The following is a 12406-nucleotide window of genomic DNA, read 5'->3' as shown; positions in this document are numbered from 1 at the left end:
AGACAGAGACAACATGAAACACGGAGACTGACGGGGTGCAGAGACAGCAGAGGCTGAAATCTCCACGTGGCAGGGGCCGGGTTGTGTGGGTAGGGGACCTAGGTTGGGCCCACGGCCCGAATGGCCATGGTGAGCAGGGCTGAGGATAGTGAAGAGGTGGAAGAGATGGGACCCAGAGGGGGACCCAAGTCAACCCTGGTGGATGTGCCCAGGTGGGCGTGACCAGCCTGTCCCCTCATGACCCAGCATCACCTGGGCCACATCCTCGGCCCGGCCGCTGCTGAGGAGCCCACTCCTGGGCCGCCACTTTGGCCAGCCTGCCATGGTCCTGGCATGAGCCACAGGGAGGCTGGTCCAGGTTAGACAGCGGTTCAGGGGAGAGCAAGCTGCCATATTCAACCCCCACTGGAGGGATCGGTGGTGGCCTGGGCTGCTCCTGTTGCACTCAAGCATGTGGTAGGAGGGGGGTATTCTGCGAACACCAGCTTTTGATATCAGTCAGAGACACACCTCGGGGTGCCACATGTGGGGTGCGGTGCGACAATCATCTCTCACAAGGGAGCTGTCCACAAAAACATCCTAGCAGCCATCCTCACTGAGCCCCTACTATGTACCAGCACTATGCCCACTGTCATGAGTCCCTGGAGGCAGCGTGGGGCTCAGGAACGCGGGCTCTGTGCCAGGCAGCCTGGGGGCATCTTGGCTGCTCCTCTTACCCCCTCCAGCTGGCTGCAGACCAGCGCCTCCACCTTTCCCTGCCCCAGTTGCTCTTCTATAAAATGGGACCAATGACAGTGACCTGCCTCACTACGGCATAACTGAGCAAACCAGTAACGAGGCCAGTCCTGAGCACTTGGCACCTGGAACAGTGCTCATGTCAGAGTAGATGCTTGAGAGAAGTTGGCCAACTAAAGAGTGAATCCTGCACCTTCACATCCTAACCTGGCCCCACCAGGTAGGTGCAGAACTGCCACCCATTTCACAGAGAGCAAAGCTGAGGCCCTGTTCCAAGGCCACCGAGATTACAAGCAACATCGCCAAGAAAAAAAACCCATGCTTTTGTATATTTTAAAACTTTATTCTAGAAATTTCCCACATTTGTAGTAAACATACAAAAGCAAAAAGGGGTTTATGATGAGCTCCTATGGACCATCACCCAATTTTGACAACTGTCATTAGGCCAGTGGTTTCCAACCCAAGGCAATTTGCCTCCAGGGGATATTTGGCAATTTCTGGACACTTTTTTGGTTGTCACCACTGGTAGGAGGCACCTGGCAGCCTGGGTGCAGCTAAACATCCTACAGTGCTCAGGGCAGCCCCCCACATAGTGTGATCTAACCCCAAATGGCAACAGTGCTGGGGCTGAGAGACTGTGGTCTGAGCCTATGCTCATAGCTATCTGCCTCCAAATGCTGCAGGAATTTGGTCTACACCCTTATGAGAAGCGGGGGTGGGTCTTACATTATGATATGGGAAACTGGGGGGGCAGAGTCTCTCTATGAAGGGTGACCTTGAAGGTGACATTCTGGTTAGAAAAGAGGGTGCTGGAAGTTGCATTTGTCAATACTTCACGTAAGACTGAGAAAACATATGTCTGGCTCAAAAAGTAGGGATGCCTGGTGGACAGTATTTGGTGGGGTGTAGAGGGCTCCCACCAACTGCTTCCCTTGGCACTGCACCCATGAGAACCCCTGTTGAGAAGTAAACTGAGAGCCATCTCCAGGCCCTTGCACCCTCACATCCTAGATGATGCCCCCCGCCCAGGAGACTCAAATGGCCGGGCTGGGCAGAGAGAGGAGGTGCCCCACCCACAGGGCTCATGCCCTGGGCCCTGCCCAGCTGGCATCATGTGGGCACTGGGGCCCCTCTGGCCAGAGTGGTCTGCCCGAGAGGCCCAGGTTCACAGGTCCCACTTCCCAAGCACCCCCAGTGGGCACAGAGAAGCTGCCAAGCCCATGGGGTGGGGGGACTGGGGAGGAAGGCCGGGAGAGGTGACTAGTCCCGCCAGTGATGGACAGGACTGGGCAGGGCAGCCCACCTCAGTGAGTCTGATCCTGCCTGCACACAGCCTCACGCTCTTGGGCCAATCCCCGCTGTTGTGACATGGGCTCCTTCTGTCTCTTCTGCCTCCCTCAGCAAAAGGCACTGAACCCCCACCCCAGCCAGGCTCTGTCCAAGCACTAATTAACCGTAGATCGTTGCCAAGGCACACTAACCAGCCCCGTGGAATTTCTTTGAGACTCTCAGATTTGTTTTTTTATTTTTATTTTTATTTTATTTATTTAATTTTTTTATTGAATCATAATTGATTATACATATTTTGGGGATTCAATGTTGACACAAGTTGATCAAATAAAGATTACTAGTATGTATACTGTCACAAATTCAGATTTATTTTTAAAATTGGTTGATTTCACATAAAAATGTGTCCTCTCTTTAAAAAAGTGCAAGGTCAAGCCACTCTGGCTCTTTATTCCTGGCTGGAGCTGAGGGCCCCTGCCTCATCTGTTGGCACACCCCACCTAGCCCCTCTGCCTCACTCAGGGCCTTACCTGATCCCAGTGAGTGTCTAAATTTGGACCCCTGGGGCATGAGAATGGGGGGCTCTGGAATCAAATGGCCAGCCTCTGGCTTCCTTGAACTGCTCTAACTTCTCCGAGCCTCCATTTCCTCATCTGTAGAGTGGGGATGTAACAGGTGCTCCTGAAGATGAACCACGCTAGGGCAGGTAAAGTGCCAGCTAGTGCCAGCCCAAAGAAGAGCCCAGAAAACTCTGGCTGCAGACACTAACATCCCCTTACTGCTATTACTACTAAGACAAAGATAAGACATGGTGCCTCAGTCTAGGGCAACAAACAGCACATGAAAACACAGATGTCTTCCCAAGACGATGTCCCAGCCAAGGGAGTGAACGAGGGTTTGGGGATCCCAGAGGAACACTGCCTGGAGGAACCCAGGCAGCTCTCCAGAGGGGTACCATCGGCCTTGGGCCTTGAACCTTGCCAGGCAGGAAGCAGGAAGGGTATTCCAGGCAGGGAACCAGCAGGTGCAAAGGCCACAGTGTCCATTACCCCCGAGGAGGGCAAAGCTGGGCCTGGGGACACCGTTGTTACAAAGAACATCACTGACAGTGGCACGGGGTCAGGAGAAGGACATGTTGTGTGTGTCTCACCAACCAGGGAGAAGTTGGGACACTTCCATGCAGGCCTCAACAAACAGCCCCCACAAAATAAAAACCCCTTGTTGTCAGAGGAACTCCCTCCCCTCCCACCCTCAAACTCTCAACAAGAACACGATGCTTAAAAAGCACGATGTGGTTCCCAAATCAGCCTGCCGGAGCCCTCGCTCCCCGCCCAGCACACGCGCCACCGAACATCTCCATGGAACAAGCCACTGAAGTGTCAGGGCGGCGTAACTGCTGAGGGCCAGTTTGGTGGTGGATTGGAGAGATGGGGATGCTGGGACCAAGCGCCACTAGGCCCTCCCTGTTGTGCTAATATCTGCCATCTGCTCATGCTGCATTTTTACTGCGAGGGCTGATGGGGGCAGGAGGAGCGGGAATGGTTGGTCCAGGGCCCCGGGAAGGCGCCTGAGGATCTCCCTTCTTTGTGTTCATGTCTTGCTCCAGCCCCGCCCGGCCCAGCTTCCTCCCAGAGTCGCCCCTCTAGGGGGATTCTGCAGAGGAGAAGGGAGGTGGTTCCTGGCTCTCCCTCTCTGCTGGGCTGGGCAGGGAGGGGGAGGGGAGGAAGGGGGGAAGCTGACCCCCCCAGGGGGGAGGGGAGGGACGCCAAGCCTGGCACTGACGACTCCTGCAGGCCAGCCTGGGCAGGGCAGCTCCACCCACAGCTTCCATTACTCCATTGCAGCCCAGGAAAGAGCTCTCTCCCAGCTCCCCTGCCTGGAGACGCCTCCTGAGAAACCGAGGAGGCCAGCAAGAGCCATGGAAGCCTTAAGAGCATCCCCCGATTAATATTTATTGAACACCTACTATGTGCTCAACCCAGGCAGGAAACTCAAATGCCCACAGGCAGGTACTGAGAATGTATGACCTGGGCCAGCTGGTGGCTGGCTGGGGATGCTGCTCAGGGGACCACCTAGACCTCTGCTTTTTCAAGAAAATCCAGAAGTACAGATTCTTATGTGAAAATGGCTTTTTAAAATGCTTGCAACTAACTCAAATTAAATATATTCATATATCAAACTGGCCAAAGAATGTGTGTTGTTGGGGCAGATTTGGCCCAAGGATCTCCAGCTTGCAACCTTGGCCCTGAAAGCTGTGCTCCCTGCCCTTGGGAAAATCACAGAGGGAGGTAGAGGCACACTGAACAAGGTCAAATTTGGATCAAATCCTGGCTCTGCCACTTCTGCTATGTGACGCTGGGCAAGTGAACAGCCCTCTCTGAGCTTTAGGGTCTCTTCCTTTTAAATTAAAATAATAACATCTACCTCTGGGGTTGTTACAAGAAGCTGAGATAAGACAAAAAGCTCTTCATATATAGTAGGTGCTCAATAAAACTGCTGGTGGTGAGTAATGCTGGTGCTAAGAGCTTGAAGGGCTCCCACTGGGTCTGGTGCAAAAAAATGGAGAAGATGCTCCCTGGTCCCAATGCTTCAAAAGGAGTGGGCCCTGCGGGGTACTGGTCATCAGCCCAAAATCAAGAGCTGTGTTCAGCCAGGGCCGACCCACAAGTGCAACAGATTTTTCCCACAGTGTGTTAACATTTAGAAAAAGTAGTTGCTGAGTTTTAGACATTGAAAGATTCATATAAAACTCCAGATGTCCAGCTTTCTCGCCCAAATAGAAAAATGTGGCCACACTTGACACCCACTTCTGCAAGTCTGGCAGCACAAGGCAATCTCCACCCCTTTGGATGAGGCGTGGGCTCTGCAATTTGCCACAGTCCCCACCACTCCCTGCAATCTCACCCCCTGCAGACTCACTCACTTCTGTTACCAGATCGCCCTGTGGGCATTTGTGGGTGTGAAGCTGCTGTCATAGAATCCTGTTAAATCTCACCCTGCTGCTTGTCCCTGCTCCGCTCTTCTCCAAAGCCACCCTCCTTCCCCCTTCAGCTCCTCTGATCACCTTTCCTTCGGGGCAGCTCTAAGCAACCATGGCCTCATCAGGCCCCTGCTGGCCCTGGTGGGGGGAGGAGTGGACAGGTGGGGCAGGCAGGCCCATGTCCAGGCTAGGCCACCACCCATCCAGGCAGCCTTGCTCTGTGCGGAGTCAAGAGTTGGCCCTGCTTGGTTTTGCTATTAGCCAAAGAGTCTTCCTTGGAAAGCACCACATTCTTCTCCATCGGAAAAATTAATCAAAATGACACCTCATGAACAAGATGTTTTGGCTCGGCAGAAAACAAACAGTGGTTTACAACAAATTAGCGAGGCTGCTCAGCGCTTCTGTGCACACATGCCAAGGGGAGGGCCAGCCTGGAGAGGTCAGCAGAACACCTGCTGGGCCATGACCAGTCCTGGGCTAAGCAGACACCTGCTGTGGCCTCTCTCGCACTTCCAAGACCGGAGGCCCGTGTGGCTCCAGCCCCAACTCACACTTTGGCTTTTGCACATGCCCGAAACCATCTCCAGATGTGAGGCGCCCTTGGTGGGCAGGCGCGGGGCTGACAGCCTCCTCCTTGGGCAGGGTCTCCAGGACCCAGACACTCATCCAGGAGACCTGAGCCCCCACCTGCAGCCTCTTCTGTCTCCTCTGATTGGACAAGGGCCTGAGACCAGGCAAGGTGAGGATTCCTGGGAGCTAAGGGCACAGTATGAGATGTTTTCAGAGAGGAAACACTCCTGACAGGTGAACCCTGCAACTTGAAGGGCATCCACTCAGCTGCCATCTAAGCTTCAGGGTTCAGTTCAGTTTTCAGTTCATGTCCTGCTCAGCTTTCACGGTCAAGTCTCAACAAGACACCTCAGACCCTGAATGCCAGTCTTAGCTCAGCAATTCGCCAAGAGAAGCAAATCTGACCAAGTCACTCCCCTGCTATAAACCCTTCCATGGCTCCCCATTGCCCTTAGAATAGTTAAGCTCCTCTGTGTGGCCTCAAGACCCAGCACAATCTGGCCCCTGCCACCTCCCTGACCTTGTCTCCCTCCACTCTCACCCTGGCTCGCTCAGCCAGCCCATGCTGGACTTGCCACTATTGTCGAGCACCACGCTCAGGTATACTACAGAAGCTCTGTACTTGCACTCCCCGCTGCCAGGAGCAGCCTTTCTTCTGGCTCCAGACCGACTCTGACTCATCATCAAGGTCTCAGCTCATGTGGTCCTTCCTCAAGGCCATCCTTGAGCTCCTCAGGCCAGGCCAGGGCCCCCTTTGGAAACTGCTATTGACTGAATTTTCTTAAAATTGGGTCACTGTACTTTCCAACCAAACACAAGCTCCCTGAGGGAAGAGATCACAGCTCTCTCCCACGGCAATACCAGAGAGAGATAAGAATGGAGCTGTATCCTGATGCCCTGCTGTGTGACCTTGGACAACTCACTTAACCTCTCTGTGCCTCAGCTTCCTCACCTGCAAAATGGGGAAGAAAAGAGCACCTCCCTCATGGGATGGATGTTGTCAGGACTGACGAGTTGGGGACCGTGCCTGAGCCAGCAGGGGTGGCTCCCCTCCCCCACCATTGCACCTACTCACAGTTGACCACTGAGGGCTGAGTCTGTCCTGGGCCACTCTGTTAATCGCAAGCAAAGCTGTCTTTTCAGAACTGCCTATGCTCCTAAACTCCATGCTCAGAACCTTCCTTCTGAAAGTTCTGGAGTCTTTCTTTTCCTTTTATTCCCCTTCCTTTAACGAAGGCCCTCATCATTGTACACCAAATCCAAACTGGTTTTCTAGCAAGCACAGCCTGTCATAGTCTTGCCCAGTTCAGCTAAGTGACAGGTGAGCTCCCTGAAGCTCATGGAGGCTAAGCAATTTGTCCACGGTCACACGGCTAAGACATATCACAGACGGGGTGTAGCCATAGGGAAAGAGAGCTACAATTCTTAGTTAAAACCTTGCAACGTTATAAGAATCAATATAAAAGGGTGATCAAAAATGTATCTTTTGTCTAGTGCAGCATGAAAATATGGACGGACTATTGTATCATGAAGATATGTCCATGGTAGCACGGAAATGTGTACCTTTCTGAACCTGGGCTCTGAGAGCCCAGGGCGCCAGGCTGGCTGTCAGCCTGGGGACTAAATGCATCTTTCTCAGACAGCCCAAAGGCAGAGGTGCAAGGCCTGGGCTTCAGTCAGGGGAGCTCCTTACAAGGTGGATACCGGTGGCCCCCAGGCCACCCCTTCCATGGCACTCCTTGGGGCCAGCCCAGGCCACAGCCACTGCCCACATCCAGCACCCAGTCACACAGGCAGGGTGGGGTCTGGGTCCCCTCTGTCTGCTGGGGCCCCCACGCCTGGTGTGCTGGGAGGCCCTGGCTGGCTGCCCCCAACCTCTCATCTGCAAAGCCAAGAAGAGAAGGGAAGGAGGAAGCAGCAGCAAACAGGGGATGGTGGGGCTGGCAAAGGGTAGAAAAACAAGGACCAATTTTCTCCTTCCCCCAAACCCCCAATTCCTAAGAGCAGGGAGGGGGAAAGGACACCAAAAGGCCCAGCCACACTCCAGGGGTGAAGGCTAAGGCCTCTCCCTCCTGGCCCCATGAGTAGGTCCCCACTTTTTCCTCCCCGGCTCCAGGGGGCATGGGGAGGGCAGTGGTCAGCTGCTCCTGCTGGAGGATGGGCCTCCAGGGGAGGGGCGGGGCTCCCCCACAGAGGCAGGACCCCACGCCAGCTCCCATGGGGCCAGCCTCAAGCCCTGTCCCCCCAGCCCTCTCCAATCCAGGGAACCCTCCCCGGTGCTAGGACCTGGATTCTCACTGCTCAGGCCAGCCTGGGCTGGAGGTGCCTTGAACATCCCCCTCAGGGGAGAGATGGGTTTGCAGGGGAAAAAGAAAGCGGAAGAGAAACCGAAGCTCTCAGAACCCTGCAGGCCTAGGCGGAGCTTAGGAGCAGGCCCCGGGAGAAGGGCTAGGTGTGGATTCTGCCTTGGAAGTGCTGGCTCTGAGGGTGATGGTGGCAGTCACCTGAAAGGAAGGGTCCTTCCTGGTCAGGCCCTGAGGGGAACTGACTTAAGACAGCATGAAATCCCCGCTGTAGGGAAGTCAGATGAAAGAAATAGAACCATCGGGTGCTCTCCTGGGACCCCCTCCTCCCCAGACAGCAGGTCCAGAGGTCAGACCAGGCACAGAATGACCAGCAGGGTGATGAGCACCAGTGCTGGACTCAGGCATCCCAGCTCCACCACTTACCAGATGGGAGAAAGAGCAATTTGACCCCTCAGTGCCTCAGTTTCCCCATCTGTACAACAGGGACGATAAGCAGACCACCACGGGGTAGGGCATGAGGTGCCTGCAGAGTTGGCCCCAAAACCAGCCATGTCCATCATTATTCTAGAAGGGCCCCTCCAGGTGCACCCTGGGTAGGTTATGTATGGCCTGGAAACCTTTGGATTTACACACACATGTGCACACACTCGCCTGCACCGCTTCCCCCAGACAAAGCCCTCATGGGCCAAGATCAACACACTTGGGTTGCAGAATGACTCACCACCCCTGGCCGGGATGCGTTTCCTGGAACAAGTCACCACAGGTAGGCCTGGGGGGCCTCTCTGGGGTTTAGTATGGCCCAGAGTCTGGTGGAGATGAGAAGGTGCAGGTCCCGGCAGGCCCCAGCCATAGTCCAGTGGGATCCTGCAGCAGGAGTGGAGGGGACCCCAGTTTCGGAGCCCCCCAGGCCTGGATCCAAACCCAGCACTGACCTCAGATATGTGACTGTCCATCTCCAAGCCTCGGCCTCCACCTCTGTAAAATGGGAACGTGGGTGCCACCCTCATGGGGAGACCAAGGGCCCAGCAGGACCCACTGATAGGATACTCGCTATAGGCCACAGGCAGCCAAGGTCCTCTGTCCTTTCTCCCCATAACGTGCTTCTAAAGCCATCAGTGGACAGAGCCCTGTATGATGGTAGTGGCGGGGAGGAGGGACGGTTTCTGGTCACCATAACTCTGGGGAGAGGAGGACTAAGGGAGAAGCTCATGACTTCATTGTCACTGGAAGACAGAAAGATTGAGCTTGTCTGCAGAGAGGCACCTCCAGAGGATACCACAGGAGATGGTATTAACCTGGGCTCCGAAGAATTAAAAGGAGCTCCTAGACCATGAGATCTGTGAGGCTCCTATCCAGCTCTTACTGGCCTTGGGCAAGTCACTCACCTGGAGGAGGGCAGGTGAGCGGCACGTGCCACAGGCAGGTGTAAGACAGGATAAAGCAGTGGAGCCAGAGTCTGGGACTGGAGGGTGATGCCCAGTCAGGCATCCCACATCTCACATTGAAATGAAATTGCCTGGCCAAAGACAGCGAGTGTATACAGGCCGAATTCTGCCCCAGGGAGACTTTCTGAACTTTCGTCTCCTCAGCTGTCAAATGGGGTCACATGAATACGCAGCACACAAGATGGACTGGAAAGGTACATGAATCAACACACATAAAAGCCCTGACGGTGTCTGGAACACTGTAAATACTCAATAGGTGAGCAAGTGCGATAAACCAAGTGGAGATGTGGGTGTGGGGGCGGAGAGTAGGGACAGTGGGAACAGAGGAGCAGAGCAGGACACTCAGCAGATCCCAAGAAATAGCAATAGACCCCGCTGGAGGGCTGGACAGGGTAGCAGGCTGGGCAGACCCCTTTCCTGCTAAGGGCAAGGCCCTGGAGAAAAGTCAACCAGGGCTTCAATCCAGACTGTCACTCCAGGTTATGTGTCATTGGGAAAGTCTCTTCACCCCCCGAGCCTCAGTCTCCTCATCTATAAAATGGGGGTGACATAAAGTAACTTCCTAGAAGATTGCTGTGAGAATTCTATGTCATATAAAGAAGCATATAAAGAGGAAAGGGGCTGGGAGAGGAGAAGGGGTGGACTAACGGGTACAAAACTATGCTGTCCACCCTAACAGAATCACTGTGCAGTATATGCATGCATTGAAATGACACACTGTACGCCGCAAATATGTACAAGTAACTGTTAAAAACAAAAAACAAAAAACCAGCATACAAAGCACATACAACAGACATACCATAAACCATTATAATAATTATCAAATACAGCATAGGGCAAGTTTCTCGGCACTACTGACATCTGGGCTGGATAATTCCCCATTGAGGGTGCTGTCCTGTATATTGTAGGGTATTTAACAGCCTCTGTGGACTCTACCCACCAGGTGCCAGTAGCACATCACCTTCAGCTGTGACAACCTAAATGTCTCCAGATATTGCCAAATGTAGCTGGACTTGGAGGTCAGCAGATGATAAATCAGAAAGACAGGTGTGTCTTAAACATCGAAGGTCTCAATTACAAGATCCATCTGGCCTCAGTTTTTTCATCAGTAAAAGGGACACAATGGTCCTTCTTTCCTTATGGGGTCCTAGGAAGGATCCCAGGAAATCAGAAGAGATATGGGAGGGAAAGGCCTTAATAGGCCACAAAGGGCCACATGTGGCCTGGACGTCCGTCCACCTTCCCCAGCTCCTCTGGTCTGCTCGAAACTGACTTGTGCCTCAGGAAGGAGGACCTAGCTGGAATTCTGGACGTCGGTCACCCTGAGCATTGTCGTTAGGTGTGTAAAAACAGGACAGGGGGGCAGGGCTGTTTCTGCTCACCGTGGTAACCCCAGACAGACCACAGTGCTTGGCAAACAGGCACTCAATAAGTGGTTGATGAGTCACAGCAATGAAGCTTGAAGGGCGGGGCAAGAAGGGACATATGCCCAAGGGAGGGAAGGGCCAAGGTGCTCGGCCACCGGCCACTGGGGCTGCAGCCGACAGACAGCCCGTTTCCTGTCTGCGAGTGCAACGCGCCCTTTGAACTCCCGCTTCCTCAGCGGTCTCCCGCTGCAGGCCTCCCCTTGCCCCCTGGGGCGCGACACTCACCTTCCTGAAGGAGGCCAGCCCCGTGGAGCTCAGCCACCTCCGCAGCACCTGCGGGAAGGCCCCGTGGTCCCGCTCGGCCTGAAGCACGTGGGCTTCCAGGAAGGTGACATGGTGCCCCACCATCTTGACGAAGGCCTGGCAGAGAGACGGGAGAGGCCCTGATGCCACATCTGCCACAGGCTGCAGCACATTCCTGGCCACACTCCCTCAGCCGGCAGGAATGCCAGGCCCTGTGACCAGCCTCCCTCCAGCTGGGCCCCACGGGCTCCCCATGAAGCCTGGCAGGGCCTGCTTAGCCAGAAGGGTGCCATCAAAAACCCTGACAATGACAGTAACCACTCCCACTGGTGGCTTGGCTCAGCCCCTACTTGCAGTCCCTTGTGTCACCTTTCCCCAGTATGACCCTATTTTTAGTCTCCATTTTACAGAGGAGGGAAACAGGCTCAGAGAGGTTGGGTTACCTGTGCAAAGTAACACAGCCAGCAAGTGGCAGAGAGGGGCCTGAGGGCACATCTGTCAGATTTCAAAGCCTTCTTTATTGAAAATAGATTTTTTAGAAATTGCCCAAACGCTCACTTAATAGTCAGTATACATTGGAACTCAGAAGCCACCAAGGGTCAAGCAGGAAATGAGCAGATGAAGAGGGCTGGGTGGGGCCTGGGGTGAACGGGCATGCTGGGTCCAGGACCACAGGGGCCACTCAACTCCAGACCTCAAGTGCAGACCTTCCAATTTAAAAAAAAAAAAGATCTCTGGAGTCAGACTCTTCTGGGTTAGAGTACAAGTTCTACCACTTACTAGTTGCGTACCTTATGGTGAATTACTTAATTTCTGTTAGCCTCAATTTTCTTATCTGTAAAATGGGGATAATAACCATACCAACCTTATTAAACAAATGCTTAGCATATAGTAAGAGATCATTAAATGTCAGACACTATGATTTTAAAAAGAAAGAAAAAGACATTCATATTTTATGAAAAAATCTCCAGTTTTTATCATCATTAGCAATAAAATCACACTTTTTAAAAATACCGTGCAGGTCCAGTAAACTTTGGCTCACCCATTTGTGACCTCTGGTGTGTGTCTTTTCATACCTTCCTCTGCTCAGCACGTGTGCACAGGTGTTAATATGTGTGTACAGGCTAAGGCCACTAAAGATGGTGACTGTGGTGCCACCTCAGACAAGGCAGCACCTATTTGGGCCTCCCCTGTCCCTACAGTAAAATGGAAAAGATTTTCTTGTACCAGGAAGAGGAATGAGGACATCTCAGTGCTGGGCATGTCAAGGGAGCTTCCCTTCACCAGAACAACAAGTGCAAGGCCTGCCCCCATCCAGCCCCACCCTCTCTGTCCCACATGCTTCCCTTCGGTTCCCAGAGCGGAACCTCACTCTCCACAGGGCCCTTGCACCTGCCTCTCCCTGCCCAAGCA

At 53.7% G+C, this 12406-nt stretch overlaps 1 protein-coding gene across 1 annotated transcript in view; it reads right to left on the bottom strand.

The window, feature by feature from the left end:
- Positions 1-12406, bottom strand: part of BCAS4 (breast carcinoma amplified sequence 4) — a 58728-nt gene that overhangs the window by 16473 nt on the left and 29849 nt on the right. The window contains exon 4 of the mRNA XM_063094962.1: positions 10976-11110. Coding sequence (XP_062951032.1) covers positions 10976-11110 — 135 coding nt within the window. The remainder of the gene's footprint in view (positions 1-10975; positions 11111-12406) is intronic.

Source organism: Cynocephalus volans, chromosome 1 (genome assembly GCF_027409185.1).
Source record: "Cynocephalus volans isolate mCynVol1 chromosome 1, mCynVol1.pri, whole genome shotgun sequence".
NCBI classification, from domain to species: domain Eukaryota; kingdom Metazoa; phylum Chordata; class Mammalia; order Dermoptera; family Cynocephalidae; genus Cynocephalus; species Cynocephalus volans.
Note: the sequence above shows the minus strand (reverse complement) of the source record. Positions and strands in the feature narration are given on the sequence as shown.